The sequence below is a fragment of the Salvelinus sp. IW2-2015 genome, linkage group LG4q.1:29 (assembly GCF_002910315.2).
Source record: "Salvelinus sp. IW2-2015 linkage group LG4q.1:29, ASM291031v2, whole genome shotgun sequence".
NCBI classification, from domain to species: domain Eukaryota; kingdom Metazoa; phylum Chordata; class Actinopteri; order Salmoniformes; family Salmonidae; genus Salvelinus; species Salvelinus sp. IW2-2015.
Genome location: NC_036842.1, coordinates 16,782,886 through 16,802,552, shown reverse-complemented (window position 1 = coordinate 16,802,552; position 19,667 = coordinate 16,782,886). Strand labels below are relative to the sequence as shown.

At 42.8% G+C, this 19,667-nt stretch overlaps 1 protein-coding gene across 1 annotated transcript in view; it reads left to right on the top strand.

The window, feature by feature from the left end:
* The first annotated feature begins 2,011 nt into the window (after positions 1-2,011).
* The window catches only part of LOC111961557 (hamartin), a 34,339-nt gene continuing 16,683 nt past the window's right edge, over positions 2,012-19,667 (top strand). The window contains exons 1-14 of the mRNA XM_023983935.2: positions 2,012-2,286; positions 12,285-12,531; positions 12,690-12,793; positions 12,981-13,133; positions 13,305-13,449; positions 14,229-14,383; positions 14,518-14,591; positions 14,742-14,920; positions 15,233-15,351; positions 16,387-16,552; positions 17,999-18,114; positions 18,242-18,335; positions 18,486-18,587; positions 18,771-19,398. Coding sequence (XP_023839703.1) covers positions 12,423-12,531; positions 12,690-12,793; positions 12,981-13,133; positions 13,305-13,449; positions 14,229-14,383; positions 14,518-14,591; positions 14,742-14,920; positions 15,233-15,351; positions 16,387-16,552; positions 17,999-18,114; positions 18,242-18,335; positions 18,486-18,587; positions 18,771-19,398 — 2,144 coding nt within the window. The 5' untranslated portion in view covers positions 2,012-2,286; positions 12,285-12,422. The remainder of the gene's footprint in view (positions 2,287-12,284; positions 12,532-12,689; positions 12,794-12,980; positions 13,134-13,304; positions 13,450-14,228; positions 14,384-14,517; positions 14,592-14,741; positions 14,921-15,232; positions 15,352-16,386; positions 16,553-17,998; positions 18,115-18,241; positions 18,336-18,485; positions 18,588-18,770; positions 19,399-19,667) is intronic.

Below are 19,667 nucleotides of genomic sequence, written 5' to 3'. Positions count from 1 at the left end.
AAGCTCCAGGATGATTCCACGGCCCGAGCCTCCAGCGACGGTGCCCAGTCCTGCCTCCAGCGACGGTCCCCAGTCCGGCCTCGCGACGCTCCCCCCCAGTCGAGCCTCCAGCGACGGTCCAGTCCGGAGCTGCAGCGACGGTCCCCAGTCCGGGGGCCTTCAGCGACGGTCCTAGTCCGGGCCAGCGACGTCCCCAGTCCGGGGCTGCAACGAGGTCCCCAGTCCGGGGTCTGCAACGAGGGTCCCAGTCCGGGGCCTGCAGCGAGGGTCCCCAGTCCGGGGTCGGCGACAGAGAGTCCCCGCACTGGGGGAGCCAGAGGTGGAGCGGGCTACGTCCACACCGGAGCCGCCGCCGTAATAGATGCCACTCGGACCCTCCCCCATAGAGTCAGGTTTTGCGACCGGAGTTCGCACCTTTGGGGGGGGGGGGGGGGGGGGGTACTGTCACACCTGGCCATAGAGAGGCTTTTATTCTCTATTTTGGTTAGGCCAGGTGTGACTAGGGGCATCAGTTTTTTATTCTCTATGTTTTGTATTTCTATGTTTTGGCCGGGTATGGTTCTCAATCAGGGACAGCTGTCTATCGATGTCTCTGATTGGGAATCATATTTAGGCAGACTTTTTTTCTTTCGCATTTGTGGGTAGTTATCTTTGTTAGTGGCACTAATGCCCTGTTAAGCTTCACGGTCGATTCTTTGTTTTCTTGGCGACATTTACTATAATAAAAGAAAATGTACGCTCACCATCAAACATGTATTTTATGGACAAGAGATGTTTCAGGACGATGCACCATGCTGCCTTTTTGACGGAGATACGCAGATTAGAGATCGGTGCTCCTCCTTCACCGCTTTTGCCCGTTCACGTCACGGGCCATTGAACGGTGCCATGAAGGATTGGGTTTTTCTCCAAACAGATATTGTATATGGAATAATGGGGACATATTGTAAAAAAAAGACTTCTTCGTTTTTAGAATATTGGTTCTGAAATAATATCCTATTGGTGAGCCAATCACTTTACAAGATCCTTGCAACACCTAAAGATTTTGCAATTGTTTTAGATGCCATTCCCTCAGGTGCAACCCTGTTGACTCATCAGTAGGAAAGATTTAGTTTTTCTTTAAGTCCATTCAACAACAATAGAGCTATACCAGCCTTGTTTCAACAGGATGTTGTATCTATCTATACATTATGTCATGCCTTATTGGAATGGTTTTATTGATAATATCTGTTGGGGAAAAGTGTGGATGTTGCCACACACATACCTACTTTTTAAACAAATTAAGGAAGTTTCCTTTAAAATTATTCATAAATATTATCCGGCCAACCACTACATGAAGATGTTTAAAAAAAAACATAAATTAAAATTGTACCTTTTGTAATGACCACACAGAAACAGTGTTTCATCTTTTTTGGCATTGTATTAATGTAAGGAATCTGTGGCATGACATCAGTAGATTTATAATTGAATACATTTATGAAGATTTTACAATATTATGGAAAGATGTAGTGATTGGATTCTTTACTTACGATAGAAATAAGTTGAAACAATCTTATGTAATTAATTTCATTATTCTTTTGGACAAATTTCATATTCACTAATGTACATTTACAAACAATACACCACATTTTGTTATCTTGCGAAAATACATTTAACTATATTTTAAGACAATGAAATACTCTGCCAACAGAGTATTTCTAACAGCTGTTAGAATTATAAATGTGTGTATGTCCCTTAAGGTCCTTGTGTAATGGGATATTGTACCCCCTAGCACAGATGTCCTTTGTATATTCTTTATACATACTTGTGTTCCCCATGTACTTTTTGTATTGATTTGTTGTTAATAAAAAATAAAAGGATTGGGAACTATTTCAAACTGGGAATATTTTTAAATGAGACTGTGTTTTAGCATAATCGAATCCGGCCATTCTTAGAAAGTTGCCATTCTATTCAGCGCATGCGCTCATTACCTGACTCATGCCCGTCACGCGAAAACCGCAGTACACATACATTCATCCCTCCACCTATGAGAAAAACAATGGCAAGTTTCTCGTGGAGTGAGGACATGAGGAGTGCGGTGCACTGAAATATGATTGAAGCAGAGTGGAAGTATTTAAATGAGCCTAGCTGTAGCATTATTTAGGTAAATAGACTAGTCAGTGTCAGATTCTGAATGGCTCGCTAGTAAGGGATTACTTTGCGTGCGAGTTAGCGGAGGTTGATTAAAGAGGGATGGGCTGTGATGTGTTCAAGATGGCGGCGCCCTGTGGAGTGTAGAGACTCTAACAGGTAAACAGGTCAATTTATTGATATATAGAAATATATACTGGTGAATTTCAAACGGGGAAAAAATCGTTAGTGTAAGGTGTGTGCATTATTAGGAATTGCTGATGCTCTTTCATGACTGTCAAATATATATATATTTTTTTCTCCTGGTAGTGGTCGGTAATGACTTGTTTTTCTGAATGACAGCTACCGTTAGCTATATAACGGGTATTATATTTCCACAGACACTGACAATAATGGTTTGAGTCATCGCTACTTTCATGAACATGCATCTGTTGAAATCGTTTTCAATTTACCAATAATAATTCCTGTAAAACAATCGGCTAAAACAACAAAAACCCTGCCCATTGTTCCCCTGAGTTGTTTACGACAGTCAGTGGTCATTCCAGATAGCTAGCCTGCTTGCTGGCGACACAGCCAGCTAGCTAGCATTTGACTGTCATAGTGAGCTTAGTTACAGTGAATGATGTAACTAACCATTTTGTATTCAGCTGCAACTTCTTGAAATGTTGCAGCTGCTTTCTGCGTCACCTCCTGAGCACATATTGAGGCGTAACGTAGCTACTTCTCACATCAAGCTAGGCTAAAGCTAACACATTCATAGACGCTAGCTTACTACCTTCAGCGCCCATTGAAGATAACTTCTCCGGCCAGAAGATACTTTAAGAGCCCGACGTTCGTTCTGAACGTCAAAACGCATTGAATTCGTACAGTTTTGGAAACATAAGGAACGTATTTTTCATACCAGCAATACTTTTTCTCTCGTAACTGTGCTAATTGGCTATCTGCGTCTTCGAACACCTGTGTGTTAACGAGGACGGATGCCGACTTGTCCCTGAAAAATACTGTATTAAAACGGTGTACGGCACAGTAGTTTGCTGAGGGGAGGATTGCTCATATTAGTGGCTGGAATGGAATTGTATCAACCAAATGGAAACCATGTTAATGTATTTGATACCGTTCCATTATTCCAGCCATTACTATGAGCCCGTATTCCCCAATTAAGGTGTCACCAACCTCTGGCTGTACAGTAAGTGTATATTTTGTATTTGTGAAATTATTTTTTATGTAATATGGAAGTAGAGTGCTTTGTTTCTAGAACAGTACCGCAATTGACAGTCGATTCACGTTTAGATGGAGTATTAGCCTGTTTTGGCTGTCAAAGCCAATTCACCTCTAAGCAGAACATGTAAGGTCCTTGGACTATAAAGAGTAATGTTAGGCTCCTTTAGTCCATTATTAGGCTAAAGATACTGCAATCCTAATTTTACTAAGCATCTTCTGTTACCATACCAAAATTGTGACTTCGATACCAGGTTTAGCACTAGGATACTTAATACCGTCACAATACTCGATACCACAGCAAAAAAAGAAGGCATATTAGCCGAAGTCACACAATATTAGTTAAATATCATTACATTCAAATGTTTTTATGTCAACATTTCAGAGGCATGTATGCATTAATGAATCAATTAAACAACCAATTTGACTTTGTTTTTACTAATCTGACTACTGAACACCCAATGGTAATAATTTATTTGAATGGTAAATCTTTGTCAAACTGGATTAATCAAGATGTAGCCTAGGCCTATTCACAGTACAGGTGAATGCATATTTAGTAGTAGAGTGTGCATGTATTGAGTTATTGAGCTTGTTTTGGCTTATTTCATGAGGCTACAGATGACAATCTGTTTCCCTTCCTTTTGGGTCTTTTATTGTACTGATCAACAACATTTGCATAGATTTTACAAAAGCATATGCTGTCTCTTTAACCAGTAATGACGTCATTCACGAGGTAAGAGGGGGAGGCCCATCTGAGACCTCTTCTCACACACGCACACACACAGTCTTGTACAGCTAAACTTGTGGGGACACACAATTCCGTCCCATTTAAAATCTTATTTTCCCTAACCATAAACCTAAGCTGTACTCTTACCCTAGCTCCTAACCCTAAAACTAACCCTAGCTCCTAACCCCAAAACCCAACCCTAGCTCCTAACCCTAATTCTAACCTTAACCCTTTAGAAATAGCATTTGACCTTGTGGGGACAAACAAAATGTCCCCAGTTGATCAAATTTTAGTTTGTTTACTATTCTTGTGAGGACTTCTGGTCCCCACAAGAATAGTTAAACACGTCCACACACACAGGAATCATATTGCTCGCCTCCTTAACCCATTGGAGGAGGTCAGAGGAGAGGGACCTCTGACTTTCTCAAACAATGGGTTTTGAGGAGGACAGAGGAGAGGAGTTGAATGCAATTGAGATCCTCTGTCAGTTCGCTGAAACAATAGATCATCTTTGGAAGAGACGTGAGAGCAACTGCAAATTAATATGGTTTTAGTGGCATCAGCTTTAAAATCAGCTAATTTTGCGTTATGGTATCACAAAGTACTAGGATAGTGAATATATTTTTTAGCTACAGCTGTGAGCTAGCAAGGAAAGTTACCAGTAGCTTCCAGCTTTGTAGGCTGGATTCTTGCATTGTAAAGTGACAAATTATAGTACCAAACTGTTTTTTATGTTCTAGTATTGAAAAAGTACCGAAATGTCAGTATACTGTGCAACACTACTAGCTACAGTAGATGACCATACTATATCTAATAAATTTATTGCATTCAACTGTAAATAAAAAGGCTTAGCTAGCTACCATAACATAATCATTTATTTTCTTTGTGTATTTGGGATTGACAGTGCCTTCAGAAAGTATTCATAACCCTTGACTTATTCCACATTTTGTTGTTACAGCCTCAATTCAAAATTGATAAATATTTTTTTTTCCACCCATCTACTCACAAAATACCCCATAATGACAAAATGAAAACATTTTTATAGAAATTAATACAGATCTAATTTACATAAGCATTAACACCCCTGAGTCAATACTTTGTAGAAGCACCTTTGGTGCCTGGATTGTGCAACATTTTCCGATTATTCTTGCGAAAATTCTTCTAACTCTGTCAAATTGATTGTTGATCATTGCTAGACAACCATTTTCAGGATTTGCCATAGATTTTCAAAACGGTAACTCGACCACTCAGGAACATTCACTGCCTTTTTGGTAAGCAACTCCAGTATAGATTTGGCCTTGTGTTTTAAGTTATTGTTCTGCTGAAAGGGGAATTAATCTTCCAGTGTCTGGTGCAAAGCAGGCTGAAACATTGTTTTTGCTTGTGCTTAGCGCCATTACGTATATATATTTTTTATCCTGAAAAACTCCCCTGTCCTTAATGATTACAAGCATACCCATAACATGATGCAGCCACTGCTGTGCTTGAAAATATGGAGAGTGGTACGGTAATGGGTCATTGGAATTGCCCCAAACAGAATACTTTGTATTAAGGACAAAAAGGGAATTGCTTTGCCAGATTTTTTTGCAGTATTATTTTATTATTTAGTGCCTTGTTGCAAACAGGATGCATGTTTTGGAATATTTTTATTCTATGTAGGCTTCTTTCTTTTCACTATGTCAATTAGGTTAGTATTGTGGAGTAACTACAATGTTGTTGATTCATCCTCAGTTTTCTCCAATCAAATCTGTTATTTGTCACATGCGCCAAATACAAACAGGTGAGGTAGACCTTACAGTGAAATGCTTACAAGCCCTAACTTTTGTCAATACAGGGGGTGCTGTTTCCACTTTGGAAAATATCGTCTCCAAATTAAACTGCCTCATACTCAATTCTTGCTCGTACAATATGCATATTAATATTACTATTGGATAGAAAACAATCTCTAGTTTCTAAAACCGTTTGAATTATGTCTGTGGGTGAACCAGAACTCTTTCTACAGCGAAAATCATGACAGGACCATGCGAAGCTCTGAAAAATAGTCTCTGATCTCGGATCAGTTTTAAGCTCTGTGTATGCCCTATGGATCGAAATGAACTGCACCCGCCTTTCCCTGGATGTCAGTAACCAATGAGAAGTGGAATGGTGTCTCTAGGTGGTTCTCAGAGTTTATAAAAGGGAATGGAGTGAGATGACCCATCTTTTTGACGCTCGCCAGGACGCAAGGGAGGACATCAGAATCGCATGCTCAAAAGCTATTGTTATTGGTCAAAGATCTATCCGTCTGTGATTTAATTCGATATAGGTGTTAGAAACATCATAACGAAGTTATTTGAAACCGATTTATATCAGTTTATGCGAGTATATTGCTATTTTTCTGAATTTCCTTAGTATTGCGTTTGAACGATTTGGGCATGTGTGTGCCGAGTAGCTATCGTTAGCTGCTAGTTCTGAAGTTGAGGAGGTCGTTTTACAACAAGGCAACGATACTTTTGGACAAAGGACACATTGCCCAAGATACTGATGGAAGCTCGTCCAAAAGTAAGAGTTATTATGATTTTTATTCCGTATTTATGTGGAAAAATTTAAACGCAGTTGTCGGCCATTTTTTGCGGCACTAGTCTGGCTGTAACTCACAATGTATGTCTTGTAACGTTAATTTTAAAAATCTAAATCAGGCGTTGCATAATAACCAATGCATCTTTCATTAGCTGTCCAACCTGTATTTTTTAGTCAATCTAATCGATAAATAATCGTAATCATAGGTGCCTTTCCAAGATGGCGCCGGCCCGAATGCATGCCATGTTTTGACAGATTACATAGCATAACCAAGATTTGTGATGCTAAATATGCAATTTCGAACAAACTCTATATGCATTGTGTAATATGTTACAGGACTGTCATCTGAAGAATTCTGAGAAGGTTAGTGAAAAAATTAATATATTTTGGTGGCGATAACGTTATCGCCCCCTTTGCCTTGATTTCATGCTGGGGTGATGTTAGCTCATGTGGTATGCTAATATAACGATATATTGTGTTTTCGCTGTAAAACACTTGAAAATCTGAAATATTGTCTGGATTCACAAGATCTGTGTCTTTCGATTGCTGTAGGCTGTGTATTTTCTGAAATGTTTTAGGATGAGTATTTTGGTAATTGACGTCGGTCTCTGTAATTATTCCGGCTGCTTCCAATGCTATTTCAGATTGCAGCTGCAATGTASAACTGTGATTTATACCYGAAAWATGCAMATTTTTCWAAAARAAMATAYCCTATACCATAAATATGTTATCAGACTGTCATCTTATGAAGTTGTTTCTTGGTTAGTGGCTATATATATCTTTATTTAGTCGAATTAGTGATAGCTACTGATGCAGGAAAAAAATGGTGGAGTAAAAAAAGTTGTGTCTTTTGCTAACGTGGTTAGCTAATAGATTTACATATTGTGTCTTCCCTGTAAAACATTTTAAACATCAGAAATGATGGCTGGATTCACAAGATCTGTATCTTTCATCTGGTGTCTTGGACTTGTGATTTAATGATATTTAGATGCTTGTATTTACTTGTGACGCTATGCTAGGCTATGCTAGTCAGCTTTTTTACTGTTGGGGGTGCTCCCGGATCCGGGTTTGGTAGCAAGTAGAAGCCCTTAACCAACAAGGCAGTTTTACAAAAGAATAACTGTTAAGTAAAACAATAACAGTAGCAAATAATTAAAGAGCAGCAGTAAAATAACAATAGCGAGGCTATATACAGGGGGTACCGGTACGGTGTCAATGTGCGGGGGCACTGGTTAGTCGAGGGGGGATGGGGCAATGCAAATAGTCTGGGTAGCCATTTGATTAGATTAGATGCCTCTTGGACCTATACTTGGTGCTCCGGTACCGTTTGCCATGCGGTAGATGGAGAGAACAGTCTATGACTAGGGTGGCTGGAGTCTTTTTTACATTTTTTCTGGCCTTCCTCTGAAACTGCCTGGTTTTGAGGTGCTGGATGGCAGGAAGCTTGGCCCCAGTGATGTACTGGGCCGTACGCACTACCCTCTGTAGTGCCTTGCGGTCGGAGGCCGAGCAGTTGCCATACCAGGCAGTGATGCAACCAGTCAGGATGCTCTTGATGGTGCAACTGTAGAACCTTTTGAGGATCTGAGGACACATGCCAAATCTTTTCAGTCTCTTGAGGGGGAATAGGTTTTGTCATGCCCTCTTCACGACTGTCTTGGTGTGCTTGGACCATGTTAGTTTGTTGGTGATGTGGACACCAAGGAACTTGAACCTCTCAACCTGCTCCACTACAGCCCCGTCGATGAGAATGGGGCGTGCTCGGCCCTCCTTTTCCTGTAGTCCACAATCATCTCCTTTGTCTTGATCACGTTGATGGAGGGGTTGTTGTCCTGGCACCACACGGCCAAGTCTCTGTTGGTGATCAGTGTTGTCATCGGCAAATTGAATGATGGTGTTGGAGTCGTGCCTGGCTATTCAGTCATGAGTGTACAGGGAGTACAGGAGGGGACTGAGCACGCACCCCTGCGGGGCCCCCGTTTGAGGATCAGCGTGGCGGATGTTGTTACTATCACAGCCATTATTAAACTCTGTAACTGTTTTAAAGTCACAATTGGCGTCATTGAGAAATTCTTAAGCTGTTTACTTCCTCTCTAGCAACTGAGTTATGAAGGACGCCTGTATCGTTGTAGTGACTAAGTGTATTTGTACACCATCCAAAGTGTAATTAGGGATATACCTCAAAGGGATACTCAATTTCTGTTTTTATTTTACCCATCTACCAATAGGTGCCCTTCTTTGTGAGGCATTAGAAAACCTCTGGTCTTTGTGGTTGAATCTGCTTGAAATTCACTGCCTGACCTGAGGGACCTTTACAATTATACAGTGGGGCAAAAAAGTATTTAGTCAGCCACCAATTGTGCAAGGTGTCCCACTTAAAAAGATGAGAGAGGCCTGTAATTTTCATCATAGGTACACTTCAACTATGACAGACAAAATGAGGGGAAAAAAATCCAGAAAATCACATTGTAGGATTTTTAATGAATTTATTTGCAAATTATGGTGGAAAATAAGTATTTGGTCACCTACAAACAAGCAAGATTTCTGGCTCTCACAGACCTGTAACTTCTTCTTTAAGAGGCTCCTCTGTCCTCCACTCGTTACCTGTATTAATGGCACCTGTTTGAACTTGTTATCAGTATAAAAGACACCTGTCCACAACCTCAAACAGTCACACTCCAAACTCCACTATGGCCAAGACCAAAGAGCTGTCAAAGGACACCAGAAAAAAATTGTAGACCTGCACCAGGCTGGGAAGACTGAATCTGCAATAGGTAAGCAGCTTGGTTTGAAGAAATTAGGAAATGGAAGACAACCAAGACCACTGATAATCTCCCTCGATCTGGGGCTCCACGCAAGATCTCACCCCGTGGGGTCAAAATGATCACAAGAACGGTGAGCAAAAATCCCAGAACCACACTGGGGGACCTAGTGAATGACCTGCAGAGAGCTGGGACCAAAGTAACAAAGCCTACCATCAGTAACACACTACGCCGCCAGGGACTCAAATCCTGCAGTGCCAGTAGCTATTTTGTATTGTCAAATATATATATTTTTTACTCTATTTAAACGGCACTTTAAATTTATACATGATACTGCAACAAAATTTCCCCACTGTGATAGTGAAGTACTCAGTGCTACAGAGTTCAGACGCTAGCTCGGTAGCTAGCTCAAGCTGGCTAATGTTAGCCACTAGCCGTGCTAGCATGTAATTGCATTTCAGACCAAGTGTTTGTGGTGAGTTACAATCCACCAATCACGAGGAAGTGTGACGTAAACAAGGAGCAGATGGGGCACGTGCGGCCATGCAGCATGCTCTTCACGGACCTTATGGTTGTGTTATCTAGTGGGGACCCGTTAGAACGGCAGGCTATGATGGCTTTTTGCCGTGGGCTCACAACGGAGAAAATCATACCTGCTTGCTATAATTGTGTAGTACCTGTTCTGTTCTCCTTTTTGTTTTGACTTTTTCCACCTTGGTTTAGCACGGACATCTGGAATCTATCTCTTTTGGATTTCCCATAGTCCTTCATCCCGGTGGGGCGCCCACCTCCCTGCAGTGGTAGCTAACTCAACCTGTGCTCCTTTAAACGTTTTGCCATGGGATAGGCCCCAGCAATCAATCTGTAAGTCTCTGTTCTCTCTTTGCTTTTAATAATCTGCGGTTATGTTTTGGTTGTGTTCTAGCTTGTCTCCAGTAGTTGGGCTCTAGATTGCTGACCATAACTGTGGTGGTTGGCTAGGCTAAGATGCTGGCTAAGATAACTGCATATTGCTAACACTCTTTGATAACTGGTAAGATGGAGTTATGCATTTCCAAAACGTTGTTTTACTTTAATGTAGCTGTAAGCTAGGGGTTGATAGCGACTGTCTGACTCATGCACTGCTAACATATCGCTAGTAGGCTAGTTGGTTAGTGACTTTGCAAGTTGTAACAATAAATTAATTTATTGAAACCAGTAGTCATGAGTGAAGTTACATATTTGAAGTTATTTCTATTTGAGTTTATATTATAGGGAATAGGCTTTTGACATTTTCCGACATGACTTTGGTGTTCTTCGGAATAAAGATCAGTTTTATGTAGTAACTTGAAAAATAGAAAAGTGAGATGTAACTTTGCATTGGGACTTTTGATGTGTATGCTAATTCCAATCCACATGTTACATGTGGTTATGTTTGTGCTACCTACCCTAACAGCTTGTACACAGCCAAATGTAATTTCCGGTGTTTATATGGAAGTTCATGGGGCTGCATCAAGGCTCTTCCTGAGTGTCCCGGAGCTGCTGCTGCTCATGTCACTGGAGTGGGAATACGAGTTTATAATAATGCTTGCCGTTTTGTCCAAAATATTGAGACCAGGGGTGTGACCCGATTTGAGAATAAAGCTTCAATGAACATAGTATGCACTACTGATTTCTAGTTTATTTCTGCTCCTGTTAGTTGTGTTGTGGCTTGCCTTCATTAGACTGTGTAGGCTAGGCTAGATGTTGAGGGGAGAGCGGTGTTAAGACCTCTATGGCTGATTCATTACTCCTTATGAAGCATAAGCAGGGCTGTTGGACACCCTTGTGATAATGACCTGTCTATTACGATTATTTATGGCCTCTTTTCCTTTGAAAGGTTGAGTCACTGGGAGGAGAAATTCTGTGAAAACACTCACAGAATGTTATGAGAAACCGCTGTGGTAGATGGTGGGTGCAGATATCATAGAGATTATTAATATTATGGTTTTGTCTGTTCCAGTGGGCCAAATGTGGTCAGAGCAAATTTCTTCGAATTTGTCACTGTTTCACTGCTTTAGAACTAGTGGGGTAGATTTCACATGGCGTTATCAAAACTTCCATTGGTACCTACCGGTTTCCTTATTTATACAATGCAGTTCCTAAGTGCAAAGGGTAACAAGCCTAATAATACCAATATGTATGTAGCTAGTCTAAATGCCATTTAGAACATTGCTCATGTCCTACATTTTGTCAGTACACTATGACTTTTTAGATTAGGATATGTGAGGGTCATAATCATGTGGTATTGGGCTGCAATTGATGCTTTTCTAGAATGTTTTATCTAATAGCCTAGATACACTACATGGCCAAGAGGATGTGGACACCCCTTCAAATGAGTGGATTTGGCTATTTCAGCCATACCTGTTGCTGACAGGTGTATAACATTGAGCACACAGCCATGCAATCTCCATTGTACTGCCAATGTCTAACTGAAGAGCTCAGTTGTGCACAAAGCGAGGTTCATACATAAATGGTTTGTCGAGATCGGTGTGAAAGAAATGACTTGCCTGCACAGAGCCTTGACCTTAACCCCATCAAACACCTTTGGGATGAATTGGAATGTCAACTGCGAGCCAGACCTAATCTCTCAACATCAGTGCCCGATCTCGCTAATGTGCTTGTGGCTGAATAGAAGCAAGTCCCCGCAGCAATGTTCCCACATCTAATGGAAAGCCTTCCCAGAAGAGTGGAGGCTGTTTTAGCAGCAAAGGGGGGACCAACTCCATATTAATGCCCATGATTTTGGAATGAGATGTTCGACTAGCAGCTGTCCACATGCACTACATGACCAAAAGTATCACTGAAGTTCTCTGATTTGTGCTGAGTCAGGTTTGACCCTTTACTGTCCTGTTGCTTGCCCTGTCCTGTAGTGGTGCCTGGAGACTGTATTGGCCGGAGGCCCAGTGAGCCCTCCAGGCAGGACGCTGTGAGAGAGACGACTGGGACACCCCCTGCCCTCCAGGCCTTGACGGAGACTGTCTGCCACCACCTCACCCTCCGCTGTCAACATGGCCAGAGAGCAGCCCAACGTTGGGGACCTCCTCCCTCTCCTGAAGTCCTCTGACATCCGCCAACTGGAGGAGATCAAAGGCCTTATCAATGAGCACCTCAGCACTGGTGAGAACTCTGCTTTTTAATACGGTGTTTTTGGACTTGGTCAGTCATCCTTTTATCCTGTACTCTGTAATAGAGGGCTATGGCAAATGCTTTTTTGCAGCCATATTGTGGGCCTTAATGTGGATGTTGGTACTATGTTCATTCTCCCCTCTGTGCAGAGCGAGGGTCAATGCTGCTGAATGGACTGGTGGACTACTTCTTGGAGACTAACTCGGCCCAGGCCATGCATATCCTCTCGTCAGTCAGAGAGCCACATGATAAGGTGAGACCTGCCTTACACCCCCATCCCCTTTATCTGAAGAAAGTAATGTACTCCCATTTTTCATCCGTTGTTAATTAAATAACTTTAACTCTCCATAATTGATCAAAACAAATCATAAAACATTAAGTAACAATGAATAGAATGAGTGTCTTAAAGCCCAGTGCTGTTTCTAATTTGCCCACCACAGCACCTGCTGGACAAGATGAACGAGTGTATGACCAAACAGGCCTGCCGGCTGCCCACCCTCACTCTGCTTGGCCACGTGGTCCGCAAGCAGCCATCCTGGATCCACAAGATCGCCCGCTACCCGCTGCTGCTCTCGCTGCTCAAATGCCTCAAGGTATAAAAAAAATACTGAAAATGTTTTATTGTAGATAGGAGGGAAAGATTGCCACAGAGGTCTGTTTTTTGTTCTAGGAATACATGGAAGCACAGGCGTATTATATCAAGTGTCTTGGACCTCTTTAATTTGTATCCTTATGTTAAATGTTTCTCTTTCCTTGGTGTCCAGACGGATTCAGACGTTGTGGTCCTCATAACTGGAGTCCTGGTGTTGATCACTTTGCTACCCATGATCCCCCAGGCTGGCAAACAACACCTGTATGAGTTCTTTGACATCTTTGGACGCCTGGCTTCCTGGAACCTGAAGAACCCAGGTAATCAAAAAATGACTGAGGAGCTGTTTTATTAAGTCTAAGCCAGGGGTACTACTGAGCTATATGGAATTATTTTAAGAACATCATACCAAGGATAATTTTTCTATTTGATTTTTAAGTTATTTGAAAAATAGTTTAGGCTTTACTGCTATTGGACCATACAAACTCATTGAATAACAGATTCACTATATGGAACAACAGATAGTCTCCCCCAAAAAAATCTAAAGGAAGTTTGTTCTGAACTGTCTATCCTATATCTGAGCGATATAAGACAAATCAGGAAACATTTTTTGTATTTAACCCCCTATTCTTTTTCACTAAACAGTCACCATATATACTGTACTTCCATAAATGTTTTCAACTGGTTCCGGGGGACCTTCAGACAAGTCTTGTCATATTTCCATAAAGGGGTCATAATAGTTTGTAGGCCAAACTGTTCGGAGGCTACCGACGATTTTGTGAGAAGACCGATTATCGGGATGTCTCATAGTCTGACATACACCGCTCTATCTCTGACACCTTTCACCGCAGATGCGGAAATGTTACATTGGCAGATGTAGTGGTTTGAGACCCATCCAATGCCAAAAAACCCACCTCTAGCTTAAACCGGCTGATTTTTGTATTATGCAAATTAATTCTTTCATAGAGAATTTTTCTCTTTATGAGAATATTGGAAATGGTAGAGAGTCAGGTGTGGTTTTAGATGGACTGTTTTGTTCACATTGCTGCCCCTGACCTGACATCATGTACTCTCCTTCTGTTCTTCTTGCCTGCACCAGGCCACATCTCCGAGGTGTACCTCATCCACTTGCACGCCAGCGTCTACTCGCTCTTCCACCGCCTCTACGGCATGTACCCCTGCAACTTTGTGTCCTACCTGCGCTCCCACTACAGCATGAAGGAGAACGTGGACACCTTTGAGGAAGTGGTGAAGGTGAGAGATGATCAATCTTCAATTTATTATGTTGATTTGTCTTCGGGAAGAGATTCTACCCATAGAAATATAATACGAATGTGTATCTAAATGGTTCTGTAATTATTTTTTGTTCGTTCCCATTTTTTTTGCAGCCAATGCTGGAACACGTCCGTATACACCCGGAACTAGTGACTGGAACTAAGGACCATGAGCTTGATCCCACCAGGTCAGTCAATCACAGCTCTCAAGCTTCACTCTCTTGTTTATATAAAAAAAAAATGTCAACCAAATCAAGAGCTTATCTGCTGTATGCACAAATTAGAAAATATTATTACATTGTTTTCTCAATTGGATTGACCATTCTGTTCCTCTGCAGATGGAAAAGATTTGAGATCCATGACATCGTCATAGAATGCGCCAAAGTGTCTCTGGACCCCAAGGAAGCGTCGTGTGAGGAGGGCTATGCGACCATGCCCGAGAACCTCTACCCCCAGATGCAGCTTTGTCCACAAGACTCAGCCTCTAGCCCCTACACAGACTTCCACAGCAGCTACGGTGAGATCACCCGCCCCCCCCACACCTCTCACCTCCCTTTGATGGACAGGAATGACATAAGTTTGTTTGGTGTTTTGGTGTTTGGAGTATTGTTCATGTTCATAATTTGTTTCCAGTTTTTTCACTCAGTCGTGTGAATTCTAACTATCAATCATCTGAAAAAATGTGTTTCTAGCGTTGTTTGGCTGCCGGACGGCATAGTTGGTTTGTAATGATTTGTCATGAGGTGATTATGGTCTTGTTGATAAGTGGAGAATGAATGGAGATTTATTTAACATATCAATGTAAGAGTGAGTCCTCTTCTCCCCACAGGAAGCTCCTCTTTGACCCCCTTCTCTACCCCACGCCAGCCCCAACCACCACCCCTGTCCCTGCCCCCTCTGTCAGGGACCCAGTCCTCCTATCGCAGCCCCCAGACCTCCAGACGTCAGGTAACAGCATTTCTGTTGCACAAATTTTCACTACACTGACCCATAGAAAATGTGTCCAGATTAGTTCCTAGATAGAAAGTGTTGGTTGGAGGCCAGTGTCAGCCAGAGTGAGCAGCTGCTGATTGCTGCTGCTGCTTCTTCTCTATGCATTTCTTGTTGTTTTGCAGAGGGTGTTTACACTTGATATATTGGCTGTGTCAGATGTTCTTAGTCAATCGCTTATCCCTGAACCCACTGGCCCCCCCCTCTCCCTTCCGAGCCTATGAATCGCCCCCTTGTTTTTGGAGAGAAGGGAGGGAGTGCTTTAGCAAGGAGAGATGAGGGAGGAGAGGCTTTGACTCATCAGTGGGCAAGACTGGCGGGCGGTGGTGTCAGGCCTTAGAAAACAGAAAACATGCCCTTACGCCCCCGTCCTGCCATCCCAATATGGTCTGTCACATGGGCTGGTTGCCTTGGCGACGCTGTCTGTCCCTCTATTTGTGAGTGGCCCACGCAGGGGGTCCTGGTGTTGTTCAGCACTCAGTCTGTCTGTCTGTCTGGCTGAGGATTTGTCTGTAGAAACCTGAAAAAAATATTGTAGCCTTATTTCCACTTACTATTAATAGTATACCACATCATTATCAACAATTTGAAATTAATTCGTAAAGCCCTGTGTAGTCAAAAACATGATTTTCTTGCATTTTTATATGTATTTCCACAATATGAGGTTGGAATAAAACTGTGAAATTGTGAACATTTTGATAATGCCATTTTAGTGTAAGACCTGTTTGAAAAGACCACCTGAAATGTCAGCCTGTTTTGGTGGGATGGAGTTTTGGCCTGCCTGGTGGCATCACCAGGTGGTAAATTAGTTAATAGACCAATAGAAAGAGTTCCAAACCTCTATGCCAATAACAGCTAGTTTTCAGTTTTTACTCAGACCACTTCGACAGTCTAATTAAGATGCCTAATTGTTACCCAGACAAGATTTGATATCGGGATAAAAATGGCTGCATTGGAACTTTAACTGGTAACATTGTGAATGTCTTCCTTCAGAACTCTAGCTGTGAATTCAACTCCACCTGTGGGGGAAAAGAACTGTGGAGCCCCTCCTCCCTGTGTGGAATGGCCACACCCCCTTCCTCCAGGGGCATGTCACCCAACTCAGAGCTCTCCCATAGTGCCTCTTACCTCTCAGGCCACCGCGTCCACAGCACATCAGGTGAAAAGAGATAATTAATCTATACAACATACTGAACAAAAATATAAACGCAACATGCAATAATTTCAACTATTTTACAGAGTTACAGTTCATATAAGGAAATCAGTCAATTGAAATAAATTAATTAGGCCCTAATCTAATGGATTTATGACTGAGCAGGGGCACAGCAATGGGTGGGCTTGGGAGGGAATAGGCCCACCCACTGGGAAGCCAGGCCCAGCCAATAAAAATGAGTTTTTCCCCACAAAAGGGCTTTATTACAGACAGAAATACTCAGTTTCATCTGCTGTCCGAGTGACTGGTCTGACGATCCCACAGGTGAAGAAGCTGGTTGTGGAGGTCCTGAGCTGGCGTGGTTACATGTGGTCTGCGGTTGTGGGGCCGCTCTAAAATGACGTTGGAGGCAGCTTATGGTAGAGAAATGAACCTTCAATTCTCTGGCAACAGCTCTGGTGGACATTCCTAGAGTCAGCATGCCAATTGGACATCTGTGGCATTGTCTTGTGACAAAACTTCACATTTTAGAGTAGCCTTTTTATTGCCCCCAGCACAAGGTGCACCTGTGTAATGAGCATACTGTTTAATCAGCTTCTTGATAGGCCACACCTTTCAGGTGGATGGATTACCTTGGCAAAGGAGAAATCCTCACTAACAAGGATGTAACCAAATGTGTTCACAACATTTGAGAGAATTAAGCTTTTTGTGCATATGGAACATTTCTGGGATCTTTAATTGCAGCTCATGAAACATGGGACCAACATGTTGAGTTTTTGTTCAGTATAGATTTCATAAACAATATGGACTTGTATGATATAACCAACATGCTTTAGAAACCTTTAAAATATGTGAAGCACTATTTGTCTTTCTTCAACATCAGATATTAAACAGATCTTTTTGCACTCCTTACATAGCTTCATGTGTGTCTGCACCATAGAAATAGAATGGTGTTGGAAAACCATTGTCTTTACACTATACCACTCAGAGGGGGTTATGTAGTGTAGAAGTGTGTCTCCCAAACTACGTCCAGATGTGGCTTGGGAAAGTCGGATTGGAAACCAGATCTTTACACTGTAAAAATGTCGGTGTTTAACTGTGGGCTGTCTGTGTAATCTTTTTTTAACAAATTGGTCTTTTGACAATTCAGATCAGCTCTTTTGCCAATAATTGGGCATAAAAGTCAGAATTGGACTGCCTGTGTATATGTAGCATATGTGTCGTGGAACTAGTTTCTCTATGAAAACGGTTTCAAACCGGTGTAGTGTAAAAAGGCATATTACAATATATTGTGTTTTAATATGGATTTGATAAACAATATTGATTCATATGATATAACAATCATGCTTTAGAAACTGATCCCTACATGTGTTGGTGAGGTTTTGCCATGTGATTAATCCTACATGACATTTCCGTTGGTATTTGTTCCTAATTGCTGTCTTCTGTAAGCAGGAGGGAAAGGAACGCCTGCCTCAAGTACTCCTGCCACCACCTCCCCGCCCCCCACCCTCTCTGATGAGTTCCCCACCATCCCCCTGACATCCAACACCGCTAGTCCACCACGGAAGGTACAGTATGACATCCATGCCCACGATGGGCATTATTGGCCTTTGTAGTGTAGTAAGAAGAGAACTTGGGACTTCCTGCTTAAATAAAGGTTTAATACAAATTACAATAGAAACTGTTCACTTTCAGCATGGCTTCCCTGTAGAAGCATCCAAACCCAGCCTGGTGAGGCAAGAACCAATTAGAGATCCTGAGAAAGGTGGAGTGGTCATCAACAACAGAGGTCAGTCATCATCAAAAATGTGGAGTTGGATATTACATTTGTATGCTTTTTACCAAGTCGTTGGTTCTTAAACTTTGTCGATCCATGTTCTCTGGTGGAAGATTGTTTTATGTAAAACTGTATGTTTATTGTCTGTCTTCTGTTTACTAGATGCAAGTGGTGGTGGGACCATTTCCATGACGCTGACAGAACTTTCAGTCTTTATGAAGGAGCAGGAGCTTCAGCTGAGGACAGAGAAGGAGAGGGAAGAGGGTGAGTACACTGTCTGAGAATAGGAGTGTGCTGGTCTAAATGAGGCTGACATAAAATGTCAGTTGAATGAGAGGGAACCATATACATTTCACAGCAAATGTCTTAATGCACCAATGACTCAAAAGCCTGTTTCACTGCAAGCGTCCTCATGTCCCCTGTTTTACCTCTCCAAAAACACACCAGCTGCCATCACAGAGGAGCTCCTGGAGATCACGGAGGACAAGCGAGACTTGGCTGCCCTGAGGGGCTTTGACTCCCCGTTCTACCGCACCACTGAGACCCTGACGGGTACCCAGGAGAAGGCCCTGCCCAACCCCCCACTGGGTGGCCTCATGCTGCTCCGGGACCCCCACCATGCGGTGTCCACCCCAGACAAGGCACTGGAGAATGCCCAGGGCGCTAATGGTGGTGGGGACAATAGTAGGGGCTCGGCCCTAGAGCAGTCCTGGTCTTTCCAACCCATGTGTCCCTTCAGCCCCATCGAACACCCACTCCACCAGAGCCCCTCTGCCCCGGAGTACGAGATGGCCAAGTTCGGTGGCCTGTTCTCCCCCAGCCCCTCCATCAAGAACCCCTCCCTGCCCTATGAGGCTCTGTTTGACCTGGCTCTGCCCCGGGCCGCATCCCTCTTCGTGGGGAGGAGGACATCAGAGGCCCTGGGCCGGGCTGCACTCGAGAGGCTGTGCCAGCGGCAGGAGGGGCTGGAGGACAGGGAGGAGGAGGGCCAGGGGAGGGTGTCGGCTTCCCCCCTGGAGGTGCTGGATCGTCTCGTTCAGCAGGGAAGCGACGCCCACGACAAGGTGCTCAACAGGTGAGGGGTCCAGCTTTTAATATCTGTGTGAGATCACAACTGTCTGACCAACTTTATGCTTATCAGTCTCCATCAAAACCATCTGATTATGGGTTGTCTTAGTACCTAGTCCAAGAACATGGCTTTCAGTGTGCTGTAAGTGTTGAAGGCAAAGGAAAGCCAGAGTATGTGATTTGAGCTCACTGTGTAGAACTGGGCTGGGTCCTTTCCAGTCCAATGCCCTGGCCCACGGGTAAAACTCAGTTGAACAACTACAGGCATTGTCTGAC